Source organism: Triturus cristatus, chromosome 10 (assembly GCF_964204655.1).
Source record: "Triturus cristatus chromosome 10, aTriCri1.1, whole genome shotgun sequence".
Classification (NCBI taxonomy): domain Eukaryota; kingdom Metazoa; phylum Chordata; class Amphibia; order Caudata; family Salamandridae; genus Triturus; species Triturus cristatus.
In genome coordinates, this window is record NC_140593.1 from 1,122,053,939 (window position 1) to 1,122,081,805 (window position 27,867).

Consider the following 27,867-nt stretch of genomic DNA (forward strand, 5'->3'; position numbering starts at 1 on the left):
AACAGGTCAAACTCTGCCAGAAGAAAACACACAGCAAATACCAGGACACGTCGATTCTGGTGCATATATAATAATTAGTGCACCCGATAAATTAAGAATTCCATGATGCTGATTTTATTGGTTGTGTTACTTATAGTATCCAATGGATGGGCAAATGTAAACATGGCCTTAAAGTTCCTGAATCTCCCAAGTAAAATTTAACAAGAGCTATAACTGCTCATAGTTGCTGAATCTTTGATAGAAATTTGACATTGTTAGAAACTGTGTTACTGGTTGACTGGGTGTGAGCCCTGATCAAGCAGCAACCACAATCCTAGTCTGGGTAAGGCACAAACAAACCCCAAATAAACCTGTGCTCAACCGCTTGGTAGCTTGGCACAGAGAAGTCAAGCTTAACTTATAGAAAATGTATAAGATATTTGTGCAACACATAAAACAGTAAAACTGTGAAAATACCACACAAAACTTTTCCCTCACCAAGTTAGAAACATCAAGCAGAATTTTTAAATAATAAACTGCAATATACAAGCATAAAACACCAACCTTGGCTCTCTGGTCTCACTGAATCATGTCACTGTCAAAAGTTTAATCCGACGACGATGAAGTGTGGGTCGGATACAGTCCCAGATTAGTCCAGCAGAAGTTTAACCAAGAGTCCTGTTTGAGTGGACAGGTTGTGAGGAGCAAGGACAGCGTCACAGGCGGCAGGCAGTGTAGTGTGAAGAGCAAGCCAGGGGTTGCAGATGGGTGGGCTAGAGCTTCACGTTGGCGTTCCCCAACAGACCGTCGATGCTTCTATGCTGAGAGATGGGCTAGTGGCAGCTCAATCTGATTTTCAGGTGGGACTGGCATATTTCTCTGTGCAACAGGGCTGTAAAAGGTCGCGAAGAGCCCATAAATCTTCAATTTTTAGCCCGGTGAGGCACACCAATGGTCCAGGACCTATGGGGTAACAGTTGGGTGTCAGGAACTCGCTGGAGACGGATTCAGGAGCGAATGTAGAGCCTGTTATGTCCCTGAAGATCAGGATGCCAGTAGATTAGGCCATTGAATAACTCTGGGGTTCTGGGTTTAAGATGAAGCTGCAGGTCCAGTTCTTATTCCCAAGGAAGAGAGCAGCAGGCAGCAGGTTGGCGCTGCAGGGCAGCAGTTCCTTTAGAGCAGCAGTCCAGCAGAGTGGCAGTCCTTGTAGCAGCACAACCAACAGTTCTTCTTCCTGGCAGAGTGTCCACAGGTCTAGAAGTCTACTGAAGTGGTGGTGTCTGAGGTTCTTCTATTACACACAGTTGTGCCTCTGAAGTGGGAGAAGCTTCTTGAGTCATGCCTTTGAAGGGCATAGATGCCCTGCCCTGTCTCCAGACTAACTACAGAAGGTATACAGTCCTCTGTGTGGAGGCAGGATACAGCCTAGTCATGTGTAAGTGGGGCTGTGCCCAGCACCCAACTCATACTGCTAATGATGGCTGATCCAGTCACACCTAAGGCTGTCTAGGAGGAATACAGAAAGTTCAATGCACAATGCAGGAAGCATAGAAACAGCAAAAACTAGGTGAAATAAAGCATTTCTCCTCTTTTCGCCAGGTCTTAATTTTGGCACTGCCTCCTATTTACACCACCCTTGTAAATAGAGGGCAGCGTCAAAAGCAATGGGTGTTGCGGTGGAACGTGCACCTCAACACCCATTGCCCACCAATTTCACGCTAAGTCTAGCATGAAGGGGGGCCTTATTTACAAGGTGGCGTTAAGTGGCTTAATGCCACCTTGTAAATGAGGCAAAGCCCCTATCACCTCCAGAACGTTGCAAAGAGTGACGTTCCTTTGGCGATAGGGGATTGTAAATATTACCCCCAGTGTTTTCATATGGGAGAGCCAGTGTTGGCATAGTGAAAAAAGACTTTGGACGTTTTTACTGTCAGGACATGTAAAACATCAAACTTACATGCCATATTTTTTAAATGCCAAGTGCCCTGCCCTATGGTTGTTTAGGGCCTACATTAGGAGAGATGAATAAGCATTAGAAAAAGGAGGGTTTTGGACTTGCAAAATGTTTGTTTTTCCAGACCGAAACTGTCCACTTAAGCTGTATTTGGAGGCCTGGAGACATGTTTTAGTTGGGGGCACAAGAAATGCTGAAGTCCACTAATAGCAATTAATCTAAATGTCCTGATTACCGGTAGTGCCATATTCTAGGGACTTATAAGTAATTAAATGTGTCAATTAGTTATATGACAATTTTACCAGGTTTAGAGGGGAAAGAACAACCTTGGTTCTCTCACCACTGGTTACACTAGTAAAGTGTGTAAAATCCAACAACAATAGGTTCAACAAAAGAAGGCAACAATCTGGGGGAATACCACACATTTTTTAAAATTTCCAGCACATGCCAATGTAGGCTACTCTACCACCTGAAGTTTACTATTCATTTTGGTTGGGGTAAGCAAAACCATAAAATGGTCAACATGAATTTGGTGAGTAGTTGGACAGGACATCCTGCAGATAGCTTTTACTTTAAAACATATCAATGAAACCCGACTAGAGATACTTTGTGAAAATAATGGGTGTAGAAAGTAAGTGTGAGAAAAGTAGTTCAATTAGTTCAGGCGCATTCAGGAATTAAAGGCTGGTTTAACCAGTTTAATTCTCTTGAAACACCCCCTCTCAGGAGAGAGCTGGTTTGCTATAAACACCAAATGGAGACTTGCCTGCTTACTGAACGAATTTCTATTTGTCTGACAAATGACCGAGGGGAGACTGTATCTCTCCCTGTGACCTGGATCTCCAGGGACGGAAATCTGCTCTCAGGACTAAAGGCAATAGTCTCTTTCTGACCCTCTAGGACATTGGGGTCCAGGTACTGGAATGAAACTCTATATATGCCCTGTGGGACGTCTCTTCTGAAGCCGAGGAGGGTCAATGATCCTAGGGGTAGCTGTGACAGCATGAAAGGAAATAAAACAGGGGAGAAGATGCAAATGTACACTTCCATTGTCTGCGGGACGTGAACACCTCCTGTGTGCCTAGGGAAGACAGAAAGGCCTCTGGGCAAAGCTATTGTTGAGAACAGCAGGGAAGCCAGTAGTAAGTGAACATTGTCCTGTGGACCGGAAATGGAAACCCGCATTCAACGGGACCCTTGGATAGGTGTCTGAGAGTCAGTCCAGGAAACATGAACATTTTTCATCAACATACTGTTTTTGCAAAAATGTTTGCTGGGGCAAGACAGCATAACATTTACTTTTTTAAAGTATCTCTCTACTCACCAAGCTGTTAGAGCCTTGCCTTTGTTCACTCCTAGAAACGAATGCACTGATGTCCCTTATTGGTGGGTCTACTTTTTACCTTTGCAAACGCAGGGGCACTGTTGTGTAAATTATGGCTTCTCCTGCACTTCGCAAGCACTTGGACCACATGGCCTCATGATTCTTGCTTGCTTCGCAGTCCTGCAATGTGAGGCCTGTGTTAAATGGCAGCAAAGCTCAGTTTGAAGATTGTGTCTTCACATCGCAATCAATTTCACACAGTGCCCAAACTGGGCCTTTGTATTTGTTCGGCAATATTTCAGCAGAAAAGCCATGTTTCCAAAACACATGTTAACTGAAAAGCGAGGGAGAATTTACAAATGGAACATTAAACTGTTACTTCAAAACAGAGAGTGACCAACATTTACTAACAATTTAAAACTCTTTTCTCGGATACAGGAGTCGCCTGTGATGCTGCCAATCTGACAACATGGACGGCCATAAACCTTGGCCACTTTGTTCAACAATCCACCTTTGATGATCTAGCTCGTTTTCAGAAGAACTTCAGCAAGGTGAGACAATCTTAAATTCATGTTCACACACTGAGTTTCAGACAATTTAAAGACCGGGATGTTGAGGAAGCCACCTTTACTTTCACTATTTATCATAGTCCGGGTTCCCCACAAAGTCTCTGTAACTTTCTAAAAATGAAGAAAAGCTCGAGGCAATGTTAACAATGATGATATTAAGTAGATACACAAAAGCAGCAGTGTAGAACAGAGTCTGTAAGATGCAGGTTAAGGAGCTTGGGAATATGGATGCTAAATTATTTAAATACATTCAGAAGAAACTAATAGTCACACGTCTGCAGTACTGGAATTGCTCTGTAGATGTACTACAATGTTTAGATGTTTTTCATTGCCTTTTGAAAATGAAATTAATATATGTAGTACACAGTCCCTTTCTCCCTCTGAGCATGATAAACAGTTGCACATCAGAAGTATGCTCAGCTCTAGAGACTTCTTAAAGGAGGACAGTAGAATCTGCTCACATCACCATGTGTCTGTGGTACATTAAGGGAGTCAATACGATGTCGGGCGGAATTACTTCCGTCACACACTGTATCGGTCATGGGACCGACCGACACATGGTCGGCGTGTCGGCCGGTCCTGAACGCCCCATTAGGATGCGACCGGACACTGTTCGGTCGCATTCCCATATTTTACTAGGGTAGTATGCATTCTGGCTGAAAACCTGCCGTAATGTATGCTCCTGGCAAGGCCGGATTCTTGTCTACCCAATTATCTGCAAGAACCCACTCAGGTCGCCAGGATCTTTTTATTTGCCAAATAGCGTAGAGGGAGAAAACACAATTATCAAAACGTATCTACCGCAATTTGACATCATTCATGGAAAGAGGACTCTAAATCTGAGGTTTTGACCTTTTATTACCAACAAAAACATCTGAATATATAGGCACCTCAATACAAGACTCAAAAGATAAATGGGCACTAACACAAATGCTAACCTACGAAGAATCCGCATTCGACTAAAAATAAAGAGGATTACAGCTTCTAAAAGCATCAGGTACAGAATCGCTATAGTGATATCGAATTTCAGGGTCATTAATCAAAGCATTTCTGTCCCTACTCTATTCTAACGTGACATTCCTACACAGCGTTCCCTCCCAAGCGAGAAAAGCATAAAAGGCGTCAGAAGTGAAACTTCCTATGAAGTCTTCACTTAGTAAGAGCTCAGTCTATAGTGCTCCTTCTAGCTTCCCGCCTAAGTCTCGTCTCTCCACCCGAGGGGCACTGTCCCTAATACAAACCCCAAAATCTTAGAACACGCCCTTTGGCACTCCTCTTCAGCCAGGTCTTCCTTCTGTAAGTTTCCATCCAGAGTTTTTCATCTTCCTTTTTCCGTTAACTCGACCTTGGGTCCCAGGCTCCTTCCGTGCTAGGAGTTGCAAATTCACATTCCAATTCACTCCCCTCCAGTCTGCTCCCCGTATCTCAACTCCTACTACAAAGACTTATTCTAACTAACGAGCTAAATGTCCTTGCACCTGCAACAGAAACATGGGAACGGAAAAAGTCTTCGCATCATGGGGTTTTACATTTCAATAAAATTCAGTCCTTACTAGGAAATCCCTGTCAGCCTAAAATATAGCTAATATAAGAAATAAGCAGGCCTTCTCTCTCACTTTCGGATTCGGAAAACTGCTGACCAGTGTGATCGATCTCAGCCTTCCCGTGCTCAATAAACCTGGCATCAGTCACTACGTATGTCCACTCTGGTGAGGCGTACTTTTGACACGGCACTCTTGCTCTCCTCGACCTTCTCAGAGCACCTTGGGTTTGATCTTCGTCACTCTGCTCCGATTCAGACGCTTCAGGAACTGGGGCAAGATCTCTTCTTGGTGCCAATCGCAAGTTTATTCGTCTCTGGCTCACGGGCCAAACCTCTTCTGCTTTTGTGGCACTTCTGTTCTCCCTTCCAGTACCCTGTGCACTGTTTTCTTCCTCGGCAGAATTTGACTCTATTCCGCCCACTGCAACTCTTCCTTCTTCTGAGTCCGATTCGGGGCTACTCTCACATCCCCTTTCAGCTCGGTCTAGTGCACAACCAGCTGCGTCAGCAACACCTACAGCTTGACTTGCCCTCTCAGCTGGGTTTTCGTTCACGAGAGGGGCTGTATCTTCCAAGGGTGCTGGGACTCTATGGGTATGGGAGGCATGCACCCAGTTCGGCAATCCCCCACACTTCACTGCTGTATTCGTAACCAGGATGATCTGGTACGGCCCATGCCCCCGAACATCCAAGCAATTCTTCCTCACGTGTTTGCGCACAAGTACCCAATCTCCTGGGCACAAGTCGTGGCACAGGTCACTTGCGGCTGGAACAGCTACTGCCTGCACCTGCTGGGACACAGAACGGACCACGTCAGCCAGGTCTTTACAGTAGTCAAGAATTAAATCATCAGTGATGTTAATCAAAGCAGTGGCAGGTATTGCTGGCACACGCATCGCTCTCCCCATGAGGATTTCATGGGGTGACAATCCAGTCCTCCTGTCAGGCACACTACGGAGACTCATGAGAACCAAAGGCAATGCATCTGACCACTTCAAAGAAGTCGAAGAGCACACTTTTGCCATCCGGGCCTTCAATGTCCTGTTAACTTGTTCCACAATCCCAGAAGCCTCTGGTCGATAGCTGCAGTGCAACCTTTGGTCTACATTTAAGGCAGCACAAAGCAATTTCATGATTTCACTATGGAAATGCGTTCCTCTGTCTGATTCAAGAGAGGTCGGGAAACCGAACCTCGGGATAAGCTCTCTCAGTAGTAACTTAGCTACAGTGAGTGTGTCGCATCTACGTGTTGGGTAAGCCTCCACCCATCTGGAAAAGACACATACTATGACTAATATGTACCTCAACCCATTACACTTTGGCATCTCAATGAAATCCAACTGCATTCTATTGAAAAGCCCACCTGACCTCCCTATATGACTCAATGTCACAGCTGTCCTCTTCCCTACATTCATTTGTTGACAAGTGACACACCTCTGGCACACAGCTTCGGCTACTGCACGAAACTTCGTATTATACCATGTTTGGCGAAACACTTGCACCATTGCATCTCTACCGAGATGTACAGCACCATGTATTAACCTCGCCATTGGGTTCAACAAACATTCCGGTAACACAGCTCTCCCATCATTTGAAACCCACACATCCACATCTCATTTCTCACATCCAGCTCGCACCCATCTATCCCGTTCCTGGTCAGAAACTTCGTCCTGCAACTGTTTTAGTTCTTCCCATGTATCAGCCATGGCTAACATCACGTTAAAATCGGTTCTCTCTTGGCTTCCCTCAACATGTCTTTCAGTGAAATGACATCCTTGTTCTGCACAAAATCGAGCAACTTCATCTGCATAGTTATTACCTAGTGACACAAAATCATTTCCCTTGGTTTGTGCAGAACACTTTACAACTGCGATTTCTTCTGGACATTGCAATGCTTCTTACAATTGCCTCACATAATCCCCATTTCTAATGGGTGAACCAGAGGATGTCATGAACCCTCTCTGGGACCATAGCTGTCCGAAGTCATGAAAGACACCAAACCCATACTGGCTATCCGTATAAATCGTTATACGGATCTTGTCAGCAGCCAAACAGGCACGAGTCAAGGCAATGAGCTCGGCCACTTGTGCGGAGTATACTCCTTCTAAACAAGCGGCTTCAACCACTCCTGTGATGGTACATACAGCAAATGCTGCTTTCAATTGACCAACACTGTCTCTCAAACATGAACCGTCCACAAAGAAAGTTTCATCCGAATCTGAAAGTGGTTCATCGACAATGTCAGGTCTAGGTTTGGTGCACAATTCAGTCACATCGAGACAGTCATGCTCCTCACAGTCTTCATCGTCTACATTTGGGGTAGGTAACAATGTGGCAGGATTTAAAACAGAACACCTCTTCAACGTCACATTCTCTGCAGCATGGATGACTTGTTCATAACGCGTCAACCTATTGTTTGTGAGGTGCTGTGTTTTAGTCCTGGTCATCAACAGTTCAACAGAGTGCGGTACATGCACAGTAAGCGGGTGACCCATTACAATGCTCTCACATCTTTCGATACTGACACCGGTTGCAGCAACGGATCTGAGACATCCGGGCAACGCAGAGGCTACTGTATCTAAAGTAGCTGAAAAGTAGGCAACTGGTCTACGGACATTCCCATGAACCTGAGTTAACACTGCCAATTCGCAACCTTCTCTTTCGCAGCAGAATAGTGCGAACGCCTTGTTATAGTCAGGCATCCCCAGAGCTGGAGCGCAACACAAGGCCTCTCTCAGTCTCAAAAATGACCTTAAACAGTCTTCATCCCATGGTACCGGATCACTCACATCCTTACGCGTCAGCCGCTGTAAAGGCTTCGCTTCAAAGGAAAAGTTTGGGATCCATTGGCGACAGTAACCAACCATTCCCAAAAACATTCGAACTGCCCTCTGGGTAGTTGGAACAGGCATTTTCAGAATAGCCTCAATGCGATCTGGTGACACCTTCCTTTTGCCTTTCTCAATCCGGTGACCCAAGTACTGTACTTCACTCAGACAGTATTGTAGTTTATTCTGAGACACCTTATGCCCATTCTCCGCCAGGTAGTTCAACAGCGCTACCGTATCGATCCTGCAGGCGTCGTCAGTTTTTGATGCCACGAGCAGATCGTCAATGTACTGCACAAGGACAGAATCTTGTGGAAGTACCAGACCTTCGAGGTTTCTCTTCAAAATCTGATTGAAAATAGACGGGCTCTCTATATATCCCTGTGGGATACGACACCACGTTAACACACGGTTCTCCAGCCGAAAAGCAAAAAGAAATTGGCTCTCCTCATGCAGAGGGATCGACAAAAAGGCTTGACACAAGTCAACCACTGTGAACCATTCCGTTTCGCATTGGATCTGGAACAGGATCACAGACGGATTCGGTACCACAGGACAACATGGGACAACTATCTCATTGATTTTCCACAAATCTTGTACAATCCGGAATTTTCCACTCGGTTTCTGTAATCCCATAATGGCCGAATTACATGGGCTACCCATGATCTCTCTCAGAATTCCCTGCTTAATCATAGACTCAATTACAGGTTTAATTCCCTCAATAGTTTCAGGCGATAACTTATACTGGGGCATTCTCAGGTACTCTACGTTCGGCTTAATCTGGATTTTCACTGGGTCTACTCCCTTAACTAGTCTGATCTCCTCTCCACTGAGGTCCCATACATCAATTGACACGGGGTCCCTCAGATCGAGTGGGAGTTCGTCCACCGTTAGTGCTGGATACATTTCCACACACCAGCGCTGGTTCGCAACCTTAAAGGTCGCATCATCGTCCCTCGTCTGCACTTCCACTCCCTTTGGGGTGCAGTAGATAGTGCAGTTAAGCTTGCACAATAGGTCTCTTCCTAACAAGCAGACCGGACTAGAATCGCACACCACGAACTGGTGTCGATCACTGAAATTCCCTATCCTGATAGGTATGGGTTCCGTCAGCGGGCTAGTCAGTTTCTTATTTGCCACGTCAATGACTTGGATTGATTGTCCAGAAAGGGGTAGGTCCAGGACCACTGCAGACCTTACAGTCGATCGCGTAGCACCCGTGTCAACTAAAAAGGTCGTAGGGTGACCATCAATATCTGCTTCTACAAAGGGCCCCCTCTTATCTACCTCTAGGACAGCTCGAGCAGGGTCGTGCTGCTGAATCTGGGTCATCTTCCCCATTCACTTCGAACAGAGGCATCTGCACATAGTACCTTAGGCGGTTGGGGAACTTGCGCCTGCGAAACACCCGTCCCCCCTTTGGCCATCCTAAGTCGAGTCACTGTAGGGACCGTGTCCGCCACAGGAACCTGTACTATCTCCCCTTCTTGCTGTATTTAGTTCAACGGGTTCAAAGGACACTCGCGTCTCCAGTGTCCAATCTGATGACAAAGATGACATGCTGTGGTCTTTTTCAATATCGCCACATCTATTCCTGTCCTAGGGTCTATTCCCCTTGGCCTTCCCTGTCCCTGGACATTCTGTACTCCTCCTTGATTATTTCCCTGCCTCCTTCCCAATGTTCCTCCATTAGGCTGTCCCTGGGCTGTTTGCATCTGCACCAGCATCAAATTATCTTTCAATTTCCTGTGCTTGGATTCTATCTCATCACTACAGTATCTAGCGTACCGTAAAATCTCATCCACTGGCTTGTTCTGCCAACAAATCAAATGCTGCTGTATCATGGGGCTAACCTCTGGCCTCAGCCCCCGTACAAACTTAGAAATAAACTGTCCCATGTCTTTGGTATCCAACACGTCTAAGCCACTGTACTGTTTAAATGCCTCTCATAAAACTCATGCACTGTCTCCTTGGGCTCCTGCACTGTCCTATCTATCCTTACCCAATCGATGTCTTGCGGCGAGATTTTCGACTTCAACCACGTAATCACCTGTTCAAATTTCTTCATCACTATTGGCGACGGACCATTTGAAATCGGGTTCCTGTCAGGCTCCGAAGTCGGCCACTCAACGGCAATTTTGCATGCCGACCACAGATCACCCGGAACCACTATGTCAAACAAAGTGTTTAAATCAATCCACAATACTTTCGATATTTTGACAAAGCGGTCAACTTGCTTATACCACTCCACAGGCTTTTCCCTCAAGCGGGGAAAATCATTTGTGAAGGCAGCCAAATTACCCCTACTACAAGGTACATGTACGTATCCTCCATTCTGTACCTCCCGTAAAGGGTAATTCCCTATCTCCGTTGTGCCTCCACCCGGAGGTGGCGTCTCTCCTACTGCTCCCCTGGAGCTTTTCTTCTTTGACCACCTTTCTTCCCACTTATCAAGCATAATCCATGCCCGCATTGCTATGATTAGATCTTTGATATGGGTTCTCAATCCCATGACTCTTTTCTCTTCTAGTTCCTGGTCACTGTACTGCAACCTGTGATTTCCTTGCTATGCTTTGGTCTTCGACAAATCCACCCCATATCTCTTGGCCAAATCTGACAACTTCTCATGAGCAGTTCGCGCTTTGCGAGTCACGTCCTTCGCTACAAAGAGTAATTCATCCTGTTCGTACATTAACATTCTCTCAAGGGGTAAATTTCCACATATTATCTCATCCACCTCTGCCTTTAGTCTTACGACATCTAACATTCTCCCTCTCAGGGCTCCCTTCATTACTTCTCGACAACCTGCACCATCCCTTTCGTTGTACCCACATTCTCGTTCCTGTGACCTACTCTCTTCTGACATGCTCATAGGAACGGAACGATTCACTATAGTCCCTCGTTCACTCTCTGCTGCCAACACACTTTGACTCTGGTTTCTCACTGGTTGTGTCCACGTTCGCAAGTCTGATTTTGACTCGGCCAAAGACCTCGGTCTCCCTGGCCTCGACTTTCCCTGTCCCCTCGAGGAGTCTGCTGTGGCTGGCAATGGTGTACTCCATTCTATAGGCTTCGGAGTCTGCTCCATTCTCCTCACTGACCCACTTCCCTCGACCACACTCCTCACCCCTACTGCTGACTGGTCTACGCTTCCAACCTTCTCTTGATCTGGATCATACACGGAAACAATGGGTCCAATGGTGACCGGTATTTTGAGAGCATCCGGTAACCTCACACCTCTCCCAACCTCTACGCTAGTTGCAGGCTTATTCCTCGTATCCGCGGATCCTGTTGAGATCTTTCCTTCCAGTCTCACGTCTGGTTGGGATGGTACTCCCCTAATCCCTTCTATCTGAACCACATTCCCTTCTGAGGTACCTGGGTTATATGGAGGTGGTCTCTCAGATAATAACCTCTCTAGTAGGCTGTCATGCGTGTCACTGTCCTCCTCCTCATCTGTCGCCTTTTCTTTTGAATTGTCAGTTTGTACTAATAATTGATACAGTCTGTGTTCTTCTATTGCCTGCACCCTCCAACTTTTCTCTTGCGCATCCCATCTGGCATCCTGGAACGCCTTGATCGACTTTTTCACCCTTTCCTGGTTTCTATCCTTGTTCCTATCATGCGCTGCTCTAATCCACGCATGCAATGCTTCAAATTGTGTTGGCCTCGGCAAAGGTCGTAAAGCCGCAATCACGGACTTCAACTGGTACAATACTTCTAGCCTGAATGAGCCATATCTCGGGAAAGCTAATTCTCCTTCACTTTGGGTCAATTTGTGCCAATTCTCAAGCCAAATTATAGTATGCAACCCCACAATTCTTGCCATGTAGTGTGCTGGCGTATCCTCGGGAGGGGCTTCTTCTCCCTCACGAGTAACCACATGTTTATCACCTCTACACAATTCTCGAAAAACTTTAAAACATTTCATAGTAGCCAAATTCTGAACGCAAACAATTTTCTGTTTACTTCCTGGTAACTATCCACCAATGACAACGCCTCTCACACCAACGACCTATCGCAGCGCGACACCCCTTGACGTCACTTCTCTCTCCACTCGCAGCAGTTCCCCTTCTTCCCAACTCACGTCTTACCTTTGCATTCGTCACATTCGTACGCTGAAATAACCGTTTGTCCCAAACAAGTTACTTCTCTGGCTGTCCGTCCGCAGCCTCTGACTGTCCGTCCACAATCTCTCGAAGTTGTCGACCTCGGTTGGCAACCGTCTGTCCCCGTCCGGGCAGACAGGTCGCCTCTGATAGGTTACAAATACTCAAATTCTGATACAACAACCCGCGACCAGCGTCGGGTTGACATGCACTCACACATTCGTTCCCCCTATCTCAGTCCAGGTGATCGATGGTACCTCACGATCCCCTTTGGGTGGTCAACAAAATCTACCACGGGTGTATTCTACACCCAATCGCTTAAGCTACTCATCGAGCCTAAGACTTTCCCGGGCTGCGCGCGCTCACAGCCTGATCTCACAATCACTCAACATTCACATCAACTCCGCAAGACATCTCACAACAAATCAACACCGCAATCTACAACATCTCATCCTATTCATACTCACTCCTTGAACTGCTGCTTTCTGCCGCACTGCTACTCGCCATCAATGTCCATCCGCCGTCGTCGTCTGCTGCCCACCTTCTGATGATTCAGCATCACTTAACATTTATGGGCCTCAAGGATCACTTATCCTAATCTGAATCTTCCCTCGCTATCGGAAATAACCATCCGTTTCTGATACCAACTGGCAAGGCCGGATTCTTGTCTACCCAATTATCTGCAAGAACCCACTCAGGTCGCCAGGATCTTATTATTTGCCAAATAGCGTAGAGGGAGAAAACACAATTATCAAAACGTATCTACCGCAATTTGACATCATTCATGGAAAGAGGACTCAAAATCTGAGGTTTTGACCTTTTATTACCAACAAAAACATCTGAATGTATAGGTACCTCAATACAAGACTCAAAAGATAAATGGGCACTAATACAAATGCTAACCTACGAAGAATCCGCATTCGACTAAAAATAAAGAGGATTACAGCATCTAAAAGCATCAGGTACAGAATCGCTATAGTGATATCGAATTTCAGGGTCATTAATCAAAGCATTTCTGTCCCAACTCTATTCTAACGTGACATTCCTACACAGCGTTCCCTCCCAAGCGAGAAAAGCATAAAAGGCGTCAGAAGTGAAACTTCCTAAGGAGTCTTCACTTAGTGAGAGCTCAGTCTATAGTGCTCCTTCTAGCTTCCTGCCTAAGTCTCGTCTCTCCACCCGCGGGGCACTGTCCCTAATACAAACCCCAAAATCTTAGAACACGCCCTTTGGCACTCCTCTTCAGCTAGGTCTTCCTTCTGTAAGTTTCCATCCAGAGTTTTTCATCTTCCTTTGTCCGTTAACTCGACCTTGGGTCCACACCCCTCACATTCCTACACATATATCTATACACATAAAGACCACTTTACTGAGCACACATGCAACCTACATTGAATAGTATCTAGTTTGCACAAGCAGATACTGTCAATGAAAAAAATTTAAAAAACAGAAACACGTGGCGGCCAGGGCGACTGACTCCAGAATCTGAGGATCACGGTTCGATTCCTGGTGCCAGAGGTAGCTTAGCCCAGCACCATGTGACTCTGGGCAATAGCTTGCTTAATCTTCCCGACGGCCCCCAGCGCCTAGAGACCCTTGCGGGTGATTTTTCACGCTTTACAAGTGTGGATTATTATTTATTGTTATTACACAGGCACATAAACTTTATGTATGCCAACACACATAATTTTCTCATTACTATCCAGTGACACACATAGACCAGCACACCAACAGATCAACACACCATATTCAATACCCAGGAATAAACATAGATCACCACAAACAAACAGAAAAGGCACAGCCAGAGACAAGAACAAAGGCACATAATGGGATTCCAAGTTTTCCTCCCAAACACAGAGATCAACACAAATAGCACAGTCTGAGATAAGATATAACCAGATACACTGCCTCAAGCAAATCCTCATATACAAACACATCCATAAAGAGCACCAACCACATATCAACTAAACTCCTGCATTCAGGCATAGAGATTTGAAGAGCCACAACTGTTTAGGTACACGCACAAAGGTTGAGATAACCCCGCGTAAATAACCCACCTTGCCTGGCACTCTATGTCTGGCCTGGCTTTTAAAAATTGTTCTTTTCATTTTAAGGTGAAAGAAACATATAACCATTACCAACACTGCCAATTGATGGGGGATTTATAAACCGGGGACAAGCTTAACACTGTCTAAAGATGAGGACACTTCAGAGACGTTGTAGTAATGATCTATAAATTCCAATATAATAGGTCAGCAATAATTTGAAATGTATTCCAAGGGTCTTTATTGTCCAAAGTAAGCCTGTGATTGGATATGATTCTCAGAGTCAGAATCATCGTTTTGGATACACAGGCTATTAGTCACTGTTTCTTTCCTGAAGACTTTTGTTTGGATCGGGTATTGCATATGTAAATTGTTAATTCCAGGAAGCTGATTTCAGTTTTTAAGAAGTGAGAAGTAGTTGTCAGGGGTTGTCATCTACTTTACCCAGAAACATTTGGAGTAAATCCATGTCTTACCAAATGCAAAGAATATCGTCAATGTAGCGCCCCCAGAAATGTATGTGAGAGGTTAATTCTGATAACAGTTCGGCCCAGAGACAGAATCTTTCAACGTAGCCCATGAAGACCAAGGCATACGGGGTGCAAATTTGGCGCCCATAGTGGTCCCGTGTAATTGGCGGTAATGTTGTTTATTGAAACAGAAGACATTCTGTGTCAGGCAGAGAGTGAGCATATTTTTTCACATTGACTCTGGCTTAATGGGTTAGGGGTTTCCCAATTATCAAGGACACCCTAACATACAGATTTATCCCCATTGATAAAGGAAAGGCCTGGGTTGGAACATTCACCCCTCTCAAACTGAAGTTCTTTGAGACTCTACCTGCCTCTATTTCCTCAGTCAGGGTGGGTTACTGGTGGAGGTTGGCAGTGAGATCTGAAAAGGAGCAGCATGATAACCCATCAGCAGCTTTCGGTGTGAGGGCCAAGTGGTTGTGGTCAGACGTCCTATTCAGAAGCCTAAAGAGAGACCCTCAACCCATCACAAACACATTTGTCACCACTTCTTGGTTCTGAAAATGCTGTTAAAATGTCGCTGTTGCCCTCATTTGGGGCCTGCCAGCTTGGGAGTGACTGCAAGCAGTGGTTGTGTTTGCAGCGGCATAACCTCCAGTATCCCGTCAAATGAACCAACTAATCCTCCAGTCACAGTTCCCGTAACCTTATGCAATGAATTTCATTCAGGCCTATACACCTGCAAGAAGTCATGGAGCCTTGTACATTTGGGGCCTTGTTATTGATAGTGTTCTGGGAGCGCTATGGATGGGTGGGCCCCGGGGCACAATGGTATTACAGAAGCACTTATAAAGCCACTTCTGTAACACGGATAGCATTGGCACACATGTAGTTCCATCGCTATCTTGACAGGACCTTCACTCATTTGCATGGAGGCATGGACCCATGAAAATGAGAGAATCAAATTCAATTCAATTATACATTATTCTGCAAAATAAGTGGCCATACAAGATTCATATAATACAAAATACATTAAAACAAGGAATCATCATGATAACCTGATAAAACGTTTAGGAAGTACATGGGTAATAAAGTGCATATGCTTCAACAACATACAAATGAGTTCTATAGATACAACCTTGGCAAGTTTTGGCTGTCTATGAATAATAAAGTGCACGCAGTGCAACAAAGTACCAAGATGGTCTAGTAAGTATGGTCATGACTCAATACAGTAATAGCGATAAAATTAAACATGTAGTGGAATAAAGACATCCAACATAATACAAAACAAATTAGCAGAACAGGGAAAACAATTTGCATGCAATACGATTCGTCTTCTAGAAAATGGCAACAGGATTTATTATTGTACACCTTCTCGCCTTTGTTTCTCAGTTCTTCCATAAATCTCACAAAGACACGTATAACTCTCCCAAAAGTCTCAGGACCCCAGTGCACCTCACTCACAAATTGGAGAGTACAGTAAACACAATAGAAGTAAAAGTTTATTGTTCAGAGACGAAACTGTGTTCTAGCCATAAGTGTATATCAAATCTTTTGCTCTGCTCTGTCTCTCACAACGCACCTGGGTTCAGATTACAGGAATGCACTACCCTGGTCTGCACCAGGCACATCTTGCAAAAGGTGTTGGATTTGAGCCACTAGGACAAATCACATGAAGCCCGTGTGGATCCTTCACAGATTCCATCACTTGCTGCCTTTCAGCTAGGATCGTCTTAACCTCTTCAATGCCCGTGACGAGCTGGTCTCGTCATGGGCCGCGGTTGCGCTGTGCCCATGACGAGACCAGCTCGTCACAAACCCCGCCCGCTAATGCAACGGGGAAAGGGGCGGGCACTGAAGGGGTTAAATAAACGCCATATACATAGATACATCCAAACATGAGCATATTTCAAAGTAAATAATTTACTATAACCACTGGATAGGCCGCTAGACATACAAAATGTTGAATAATACCGTATTCATATATAGCACGTCAAATCGCACTACCTGTGTTTCAAGGCAATGTCCATAACAGCTGCTAGGCTATCTGATGTAATGGTTTTGAATTTACCTACATACAAAACTCACACCGCTTGCTCTACCTTTACACTTTAGCACAATACGTGCTTCACATCACAAAAACATGGATTATTTACATCTTCTTTTTTTTTTTTTTTTTTTTTTTTTGGAAAACCTTTATTTAACGGTATGTGCAAACAAATACGGGCCTACAACCCTCAGGCCGGCCTCGACAATAAAGGGCACATCAGCAAGCAATTATACAACTCAGCAGCATATTAGTACAAGCACGAATAGACCAGGTCACGTTATACACAATTGCGCCGCCGAGCGCCAGGATGATGAGGTTTAATTTTTATAAAGTTTTGAAATAAGTCCATAGCAACAGGTCTGGAAGGATCCGAATCAAAGCAATGCAGTTAGGACTATAGTGGGCAACGATCATCAGAAGAGTCAGCAAGCATTATCCGTAAGGTAATCAATCGCACTCGATGAAATCAGGATAGAAAAGAAACATATCACATGACGATCCCCAAGCACTACCCACGAGTTCCCAATCCTCCCATCGACCCGAGAAAGAAGAAAGGGAAGAGCAAGCGAGAAAGGTAAAGAGTAGAAAGGGAGAAGAGAAAAAGAGAAGAGAAAGAAAGAAAAAGGAGGCCCATAGAAAAAAACAACAAGGAAATATACCCCCCACCCTACACGCATGCAGAGGCTACGGCCTACCCCCCCTAGCAGTGTGTCTGTCGCCCCAAAAGAGTACCCGAAATGTAGGAGAAGAGAAAGAGAAGAAAAAGAAAAAGAATGTCGCGGTTGAGCGGAGGAGGGCCAAGGATCTATTCAATGCAAGCAAAATCGTTATCCGCGGTCACCCAACCCCAGGCCCCGACCTAACACCCATGCTACATGTACCTCCAACAGTCACAAGTTCCAGTCCCAGCCATATACGTATCAATGTGCAACAAGAAAAACCCCCTTCCTCAGCCTTGGCCCCTTCGAATCTGCAGTCCAACAGAATCCAATTGCAGTACAGCCGACCTGGACGGGATGGGCCACCATGGAGTCCGTTGCAGAAGCCGAGGTGTAAGAGACAAGTCAAACTGGAGTGAGGCTCGATAGTAAAGGACCACAGAATGCGCCACTGCTATGCCGTGGCTAGTACAACAGGGAGCAGGACGATGCATAAGTTCCAGAGTAGCGGCCGGCCGATGTACAGGAAGCAAGTCCAGGAGGACGCTCAAAAGCGTGGCACCAAAGGACAAAAAAGATGGGCAAAACGGCGTCTGAGACACAAGCTCCGGCCATACCAAGGGAGCAGTATTGTCAGACTCCTCCAGGGCAGAGCCGAAGAGTACCGCAGCGGGCACTGTGACACGTCCCCCCGTCACTGACACATACCTCAACTCGGGTGATCCACCGACAGTCGACTGAAGATGTGGCTTAACATGCCGCACTGGAGAATCATCATGGCCAGCTGAAAAAGTTCAATCAAACCGGTCCTCCAAATCAGTGGCAGAGTCGTGGAAGGCCAACCGCAGGTCCTCCAGTGCTGCCAGGATGTCGCGAAGCCCCAGCGGTGGATCAAGGATGGAGGGTGCTGTTGCGTCCGCCATCTTAGGCAAGCAACCATCGAGCACCCCGGGAAGCAAGCCCCCCTCACCAGCCATCGGTATCTGGAAAGTGATGAGCTCTCTGCGGGGCCCTGGTGGTGCCGGAAACGTGGAGGCAGCCGGTCGTGGAGAGGCCTCAAGGACAGGGGAATCTGTGGTGCAGGGAAACCCACCGGCAAGACCAGGGCTTCCGATGCGGAAGATGGCGTCCGCTGCTGTAGGCTGCAACAAAGAAGCGATCCCGGCCCTCTCCCAGCTGGGCCGGGATACAGTATACGAGAGCCGGATACAATGTTGCGAGCGGGGCGCGCTGGGCAGCCGAGCATGGAAAAGGCTGCTGTGAGAATCCCAGCGCCGCGCTCCAGGTCCGGTGCACCGGCTCCTCCCTCTCCACAGCGGCCGCTGCTATCGTTGTCGCCGCCGGCCGTCCCCACTAAACAATGGCCCGGCTGCGACCGCTTGGAAGGCCGGAATGGAAACCGGGGCTCAACTCCGCCGGGGCAGCTCCGTTCTCGACCGGAGTCACAGTAACGTGGTCAGGAACGTGGCGCAGGTAAGCGTAGGGCTCGGAGGCGCAGGATTCTTGCCAGGATATCGACGAAGGGCGCAAGGGTCGGCGGAGCCGAAGAGCTAGGCGGCCATCTCGGCTGCAGGCTAGGCTCCTCCCCCCTATTTACATCTTCTTAATGCAGAAGAGGCGAAACTCCAGAGTATCATTAGTTGTCACAGACTTCCAGAGTTCGATCAGTCAAGAACTATCCAGTACTGACATACTGACCCATCATGCACACCAGGCCTGTGAGCAACCCAGCAGGGGTTTTCAGTCAGTGCGGACTCGCCACGTTGCTGCTCGACTTGCAGCTGCTTACACTCTTATCAAGGAGTGTAAAACTAGATCTGAGAAGGGATAGCACCTCAGATCATGTTTTTTATTTTTGTTTTGAAAATGAAATAGCATCAATCCGTGTTATCCTGAAACTGGACCAAGAATTTGGTATTTTAGTATCCAATCGTCAGCTACATTCCATAAGTCTTTTGTTATTCATCTTCTTGAAAGTGTTGCCTTCTCCCCAAAAGCCATGAGGAAGCAGGACTTCTGCCTCACGAAACACATGCTGGCTGGCTGTACCAATATTGGTTCTAACAATCACTCTTATTTTCACCATAAGTAAAGCATGGTGTAGTTGGAATCAAGACGACTAGAGCTTTGGAACCATAATGTTATAACAAGTACAATCCAGTATTTGAACATACTCCTTTTTATGACAAGTGGATTTTTTTTAATCATTTTCAAAAATGCTCTGGCCGCCTATGAAGGACTGAAAAAAATATAAGGACTATGTATCAAATTATGAACGTTTGTGATTCGCTTAATAATCTGTGTTAATAGACTTATAACATGTAATATTATATTTGTGGTTTTAATTTAACCTGTACCTGTAATACTTTACTTTTTTTTGCCCCTGCCAAGCATGTTTCAAGCTTCTGTACAAAGTTGTATGCAGGGTCACTAAAGTGTCTCTTTAGTTATGTTCCTTTACCCACTCTTTTTTTATAGATTTATTTAAAGGACAATGTCCTGCTTGGGTTCATAATTGATGTGGATTCCTTAAACATCAACTTTAAATCTGACATATATTTGTGGTCGACAGAATCTGAGGGTACCCTGAAAGGGCGAGGGACTTAAAACTACTGAACCATTCCAAAAGCCATAGCTTCCTATGAGTTTAAAACTATTGGGATCCATTTCTTCCCAACCCGGCCACCATTCGCTAACTCAGATAGCAGAAAAATAATCAGGCAAAACTGTGACAGTCCAAAGCAGAAGGGTTCCAGCGAACAAAGGATGCCCTCCAAGGAGAGACCACACACTTATAATCAAGCAATAATTGTTGACTACTTTAAACCTCTTGCAAAAAATGTCCAGATGACAGAAAGGGCTGTGCCGAGGCAATGGTAAATATCATGCCCACTTCACAGCTGGCACAAGGAAGGCTTGGATGAGCAAGAGGGTTGGACTCCTTGCCATGGAGTGGAGGAGAAGTTTCATGACCTTTTTGTGTGCCTACCGAGGAGATTCCCAAATACACTTACACTGACGGCAAGGGAAGTCAGTACCCTTTTAAAACTTTACCACCAATATCTGCTCAAAAATTGCTGATAATATCTACTGATTTAAATTCAACTAATGCTCTAAGTATCCTACGGTTGAGTTCCTGGACATTGCCACACCTGAGATGACCTTATCTAAGCAAACTGGGATGCTGACCACACATACGATGCTGACAAAGGCCAAGACAGACAACAGACCTGCACTCCAAGGAAATAACATCCAGTGATTTCCAGAGAACCTAGTTATGCACCACCAATTTGTAAAGACAAATGTAGAAGATAAGCCATTCATGAGCATCCTGATGAATATATTTTGGCTTGCTGTAGAATAGAGACAGAACATTGACTCCTTTGAGAATACTGGCCCACACCATCACATAAACCAGCTATGCCATTGCCCTCATGGGCCAGACCATTCAAGGATAATGCCTATCACAACAAGCCATTGACCATATAGACTGGATGACGGATGATGACCTGCGAAAGACCATATATTCAAATGGCATGATGTTAGGTGATCTTCCATACAGTTGTGGGACCTGTGCTGACAAAGAACTGCCACACAGGAAGGAAGTTATATATGCCATTTCCCACCAGGACCCTCGAAGTGCCTGAGGTAAAAGTTAATATGGTCGCAGGGATGCAATTTGAGCCACAATATTATTTCTACTGCACCACTACCAGAGGAAAATGCCATTCCAGAGGATTCAGAGGAAGAATGAGGCAGCAACAACCAAGAATGACAGTTTAAGCCCAATAGTATAAAAGAGTGGAATGCACACAAAGGATGACAGAATGTCCCATGCCCTGGAAACTCAAATGCAACCCAGAGCCTTTCCAGGTCCCCCTGCAGTCCCACAGAAGTCAAGGCAATGAGGGCCATCAAGAAATCCAAAGGGAGTGCTGTGAACGAAGTTCGAACATCGGTATTTTAGGATTCTGATGCAAATGTTCTTGAACATTTTCAGTATTTTTTTTCAAATATGTATACCATTTTTGTGAGGAACTTCTGATTGTTTGCTGAAAAATGATAATATTTGACACACTAGGGTTATGGTTTCAAACCAAGAAGAGGTGCTTTTGAATCCTGTCTCCCAGGTAAGTCACAGAAGCTACACTACCACCTCCTAAGTGAAGACATAATCCACAAAACAGCATTTAAAAATGTACAAGGTAGCGAACCTTAAGTAAACCAATGTCACAAGTAATTTGAGCTCCTCACTTGGCACTTTCCTCTCACAACAACTCAAATGCTTCTTACAGTTTGATCTTCACATCACCAGGGACCAAGAAGACCACTGGCGCCACCACTAAAAGTAGCGCAAATCATTGATAAGCTATTTAAAGTTATGTGCAGGATGTTAGCCCTAAAGTAGTGCAAAAAGGTATCTCAACTGATTTGCATCAAGCAGGTCTTCCACCAGTGGCGGCTGGTGACATTTGAAAATGGCGGGGCGTAAAAGTGCCCCATAACAAAGTCGCGCCAAAACGCACTCTCAAAACGACCCAACGGCCGAGCCCATCAGATGATGGTACGTAAACTCAAACTCCACTACACGCACCTTACACCCTCTGGCATCACTGCCACGTGTAGGCGCTGTGCCAAATCCATACCTACACAAGGGGAGCATCCCCACGGCTCTCACACGATGCCCAATGCCCCCCCCGCAGGTTACACCACTATGAACATGCACTCTACCAACCATGCATAGCCAGCTGGGAAGCCTCTTCTAACCGGACCAGAACAGTGCTGCGGAGCCACACAAGTGCTGTGAAGCGCCATACAAATACTGAAAATTGAATGCGCTGAAGTAGAGCAGGGGGCAGTGCCTAGCAATGCGCCTTTACATCTACATAAAGATATGTATAGCATAGCGTGCAGAAAGCGTGGCCACTCTTCATCGTGTATGTACCTCACCCCATAAGTGCACAAGCAGCAGGTCCTCAGTATATGGAGACCCTGTGTCCTGTATGCAGACACCAGATCCTCAGCATGCAGCAGCCAAGTACTCATAATTCAGACACCAGATCCTCAGCATACAGCCGCCAAGTACTCATTATTCAGAGACCAGATCCTGAGCATAAGACTTCTAACACGTGCAGGAGACGGTCTTTTTCAATTCCAGAAGCACGAAAAACGACGAATGCGAATTTACAACACATACTTCTTCCACAGATGAACTCCGCCTTGGAACATTGAAAAACGCGGGAAATGGTATCGGTTCTAAACCAAGAAGGAATGCATTTGACTAAAACCATTTTCGAAATACTACTTCACTACGTTTCTTGCAAAAAGTTTCCCATTAAAAAAAGGGTCTCCAGAAGTGAAGAAAGATGAAACGAAGCCGAAATAACGACCCTGGAAGTAGCCATGGGGAGCACCCCCATACGATGGGTGGAAACTGCAAGGGGTGCAAACAAACCAGGCTTGATAGATATTACGGCATGCAATCACCCCACCTGCGGGTGTGATAACTCCATCCAAGAAAAGAAACAGCCTCACTGGAGGAACAGACCTCTTCTGTCCTGGTGAACTACCCCACACATTAATTAATACATTCACATTTATTCAGACCACTACAAAACCATCTAGTCTAAGCTGTTTAATACCTTTTACCTATATGAAAAAATCCCATATTTTTCACACCTTTATGTTTTACGCGTTTGAAAACAGCCTCCTGAATCTTGAAGCCGAAACATTGTACTCAGTTTCATCAATTAATTTCTGATTTTCCCATATTCGCATACACCCTATGAAGTTAAAATAAATAGCGAAATAGTTCGATTACAGTTGTCTAGGGCAGTTACGTTGTTTTGTCATCAGGTTAGCCAAGTGTGTGCATTGTGAACTTGTCCCACAACCGTTTCCCTTTACATAACTGGCTGATGCTCAGCTTTTCTGACACGAAGTATATACACACAAACATCCAAAAAAGCCCAGAATGAAGCACAACAGAATAAAACGGAAGAAAAAGGACAGGACTATAACAATCCTCAAACCGCACCGATTATGACTCATGTACCCTAAAACCAAAATTAAAAAACACTTACCTGACCGCCTCTTCTCCTGGTCCGCGTTGGCGCCTCTCTGCCCCTTCAAACGGTCCGGAACACCACGTCCACGTGACGTGACGCAAGTGACTGCAACCCGGCCCTCAGCCAATCCTGGCGCTGCAGCAGCGCCAGGATTGGCTGACGGCACCGCCTACTCCTCGCCCGCCGCCTGCCCATTAGGAGACCGAGGGGCTCCTAATGGGCATGCGCAAGGCAGCAAAAACACAAGTACGCATGACTGGGCACGGAGTAAAAATTAAGCTCCATGCCCACTCATGCGCACTTGTGCTGCCTTTCCCAAAGGCGTCTGACAATGATGTCAGTCAACATGACGCGGACCGCCCACGGTCCGACGTCATGCTGACTGACATTCACAGAGGAGGGAGCTAGGAGGGAGCTGCGGGCGCGGGCGCGGGCGGGGGGCTACGCCCCCACGCCCCAATGGACGCACCGCGCCTGTCTTCCACTGTAGGCACATGAGCATTTCCGTGGTTTTTGATGCGATGCCTTATTAAAATTGGCCGACAGGGCTTAGCGCTACAAAATAATGCCTCCTTGAAGCAGTTATTAATTTAGAAAAATGTTAGCATTCCTCCTAACTTTTCAAACAGTGCACGTGTTCTGCATTGGATAAAACACATTTAACATGTGGTAAGATTTAAACGTTGTCTAGGCATAGAAGTTTGTACTCAAATGGTACCGTTCCCGCACAAAAACTATGACAGACAGCACACACACACTTGTGCACTATAGTGCAAAAGTGTCTGTGGCGCTAGGCAGTACGTGGGATCACTGGCGCTGGTGAGAGAGCAGGAATACTATACATTAGTAGATATGGATCTATGAAGCGCTCTCCTCATATTACAATGAAGCGCAGCAACTTTGGTTATTGTGCTGTGTTGCATGACATTTTAATAAATGTACTCCTCTGTCTTCCTTCTAGACACCCAACCTACAATCCTCTGAGACTACATTCTCACCTGCGATTTAAGCAGTGAGCCAATGAAATAATGTCTCAAAACACTCCAACAGTTCAAAAATGAAGTAGCCCATCACCAAACCAGACCTTTCTGAAGGCGACACCCTCAACCGTATTATGACAGCTTCAACTGCAATTTAATGCAAGGATCCGAAACCTCAGAATTTGACTCAGTTACTCATCCAAATTAAGGTACTCTCATTGCCACAACTAAAGTCACATTTTATAAAACACCATCAACAAAGAATCTAACATAAGCAAAGCAGTGTTCAAGACAATAAAGCACTATGTCGGTCTACCCCTAACCCTACATTCAGGCAACACCTTCTACAGCTAGAAAATAAATACAATAAGAACCCACACCAACAATGCCCATCAGAATCCACTCTGACCTGTATTCCACAACACTCCACCTTTAAAATGACAACTTTCAACGGTATCTCCATTGTTAATTTACCATAATCCTCAAGTCCCTCAAGGCACCTTTTAGGGAGAAGACATTCTTCCATCATCCATCATGAAATCCCTACATGGAGATGCTCTCACTTTCCTTTTCAATGCAGTCAGTGCCTCCTGCAGTTAAAGCAGGAGGCAAGGTGACCTAAAACTAGAACATGTTCTCCGTTCTCAGAGAAAATCGTCCCTGTACCTTGTCAATCTCTCCATTTACTGCCCCATCAGCCATCTGCCATTCATAGAAAAAGCACTGAGAAAGCAATCTTGTGTCCGTTTGTAACCAGTGCTTTAAATGGGCCGGTACTCACCGGTACTGAGTACCGGCACTTCTTATTTTTACCAAGCTGTGTACCGGCACTTCTCCACTGTCAAGGAGAGTACCGGTACTCAGGATTGAATTGATAAGATGGGCACTGGGCTGGTGCCGAGGGCCAGCTGTCTTCCTGTTTTTTAGCAGCAGGTTTACCGTTTTGCCGTTTGTCTGTGTCATTCAGCTGTGGCAAGCGGCACAATGGGGCCTGAACTGCCTGCTGGAGGCCTGCTGCTGCGGCGGCAAGTGGGCCTCCGCTCCCTCCCCACCCAGATGAAAGCTCTCATTGTCCTCAACAGTCCCCTGCTGAGCCTCCATGCGGGGACGTATTGTTAGATAGTGTTTGGACATTTTCTACCTCGGGCACAGTGACGTGTGCAGACTGAATAAGTGGGGGGGGGGGGGGGATCCTGCTCAGGAGTGGCCACTTAAGAACCCATGTGACAAGGGCCATTTTCACCCCTTGGCCTCTCACTGGGGTCTGACTGTCTTTCCCCTGACTCACTTGCCCCTGCAAATCAACCCCCACCCCGCCCACCTGATGTGACATTGAGTCCATGATGGGTGGGAATTAGGTGGTGGGGACTACCCAGGCAGACTCCCTTGTGCCCAGGTGAGGTGAGAGGTGGTCTACTGACCTTCCCATCAGAGGCCAGTACTGTTCTACCACTGACCTCTACTCTGCTGGACTCTGCACATGTTCACGACCCAGCAGTGCTCGCTGTCTGCCACTGAAACCTTACTTGGTGGATTGGTGTGGCTCAATGGTTAGAGGCGGCAGACCCGGAAGCAGAAGTCGGCCAGGGACCAGGGTTCGATTCCCGTCGCGGCAGGGTCTTGGGCCAAGGTCAGCGGACTCGATAATTCTCGCCTCGGTGCCCACTCTAACCATTGATCCCACTCAGCAACTCTGGGCAATAGCTTGCTTAATCTCCACTTACGTCCCCATCAGCGCCGGGGATGCCTGTCTTCACCTTGGAGATGCCCAGTAGGGACCATCTCACAGGGAAAGCCAGGATGGGTTCCCCAGCGCTATACAACGCCGGGACACTTCCGAGTAGCTGCGCGTTTTACAAATTAAATATAACTAACCGTGGGGTCTTCTGTTGAGGCGAGAGGACGGATAATGGGGTGAGAGAAGGTGAAGAGTGAAGGGGCAGAGATAGAAGAAGCAGACAAGAGTTTAAAGGGGAAAAAGATAGAGGGGTAAGCGCAGATAGAGATGGGTAAGCGATTGAGACAGCTATGGAAAGAGTAAGATAGGCACGGAGGAATAGAGAGAGTGATGCTAGAGAATGATAGGATACAATTGGGGTAAACAGAGTGGGACGGAGTTAGATACAAATGGGAGAGAAGTGAGGGGGAGGGATCGAGAGGTTAGAGATGTGACGACTGATAGAGATTGTTGGTCTGTTTGTTTGTGTGTATGTTTGTGTGTGAGAGAAATGAAATCAGATTGGTAGAGAATCAGGACACTCAGGAGGTATTTGAAAAGAAATGCGAGGAGTACTCGTTTTGTGTGTATGTGTGTGCACTCCTTAATATAAAAGGATTGTGCCAAATGCAAGTAAGGAGGAACAGTATGACATTAAAAAGCTGCAAATATTGCAAAACAAGAAAATATTAACATATGGTGTTTGACATTCATTTTGTGTAACGAGTTAGCACATTTTGTTTATTTTCATACATTTCTCACATGTTTTGGTATGTCCTGCAACCGGTGTAAATGCCCTTCTCTGCACATATGAAAAGTTTGAGACAACTATCAAGGACAAAATTAATACTCAACAGAAATGTTTTTATATCATCATGTCTCACCCCGCCTCTAACCCTGCCCACTACCGCGCCCCTAGCTCAATTAAATGAGTACCTGCACTTATTTGTTTCCATTTAAAGCACTGTTTGTAATGCAACTGGTGCTCATATATAGCGCCCTGATGCCTTAGGGTCTAGTTCGCGCGATATAATACGATTTTTTTTTTTTTACATAGTATTAGATGGCCAACTTAAATTTAATCAACAAGATTACATTTGTACAAACTATTACTCTGGCTTTGGACTACAATGCTCGATGAATATTGCAACCCTTAAAGTAATTGAGGTTGCAACCTGTCAGATGCTGCTCACCCTCTCTGCAGCCTATAATACAATTGACCACAAAGCATTGTGGAAGCACACATGAGGCTAGATTTACTAAGCACCTGCTTTTTCAAATGTCATGTAAGTCGATGCAAGGCAACACAAGTTCTTAAGTGACATTTACAAATCCACATAAGTCGATATTTGTAATGCCTTGCATCACTTTTCACCCACATAGTAATGCGCGGCAACGCAAGGGTGCCTGCTCTGGCACTAGATTGCCATAAGTGCTCCAGTGCAAGGATAGAGAAGCGCACCATGTCTTAGTGGATATGGCACAATTCTGCTCTCTTCCTTCCACACAACGCATTGCAGGACATGTATGTGGTGTGTTGCGGTGCACAAAAGGTTAGTGAATCTG

The 27,867-nt window shown here is 45.9% G+C and overlaps 1 protein-coding gene across 1 annotated transcript in view; it reads left to right on the forward strand.

Annotated features, from left to right (window-relative positions):
- Positions 1 to 27,867, forward strand: part of LOC146796678 (uncharacterized) — a 56,288-nt gene that overhangs the window by 12,646 nt on the left and 15,775 nt on the right. Inside the window, exon 6 of the mRNA XM_085631366.1 lies at positions 3,699 to 3,811. Coding sequence (XP_085487492.1) covers positions 3,699 to 3,811 — 113 coding nt within the window. The remainder of the gene's footprint in view (positions 1 to 3,698; positions 3,812 to 27,867) is intronic.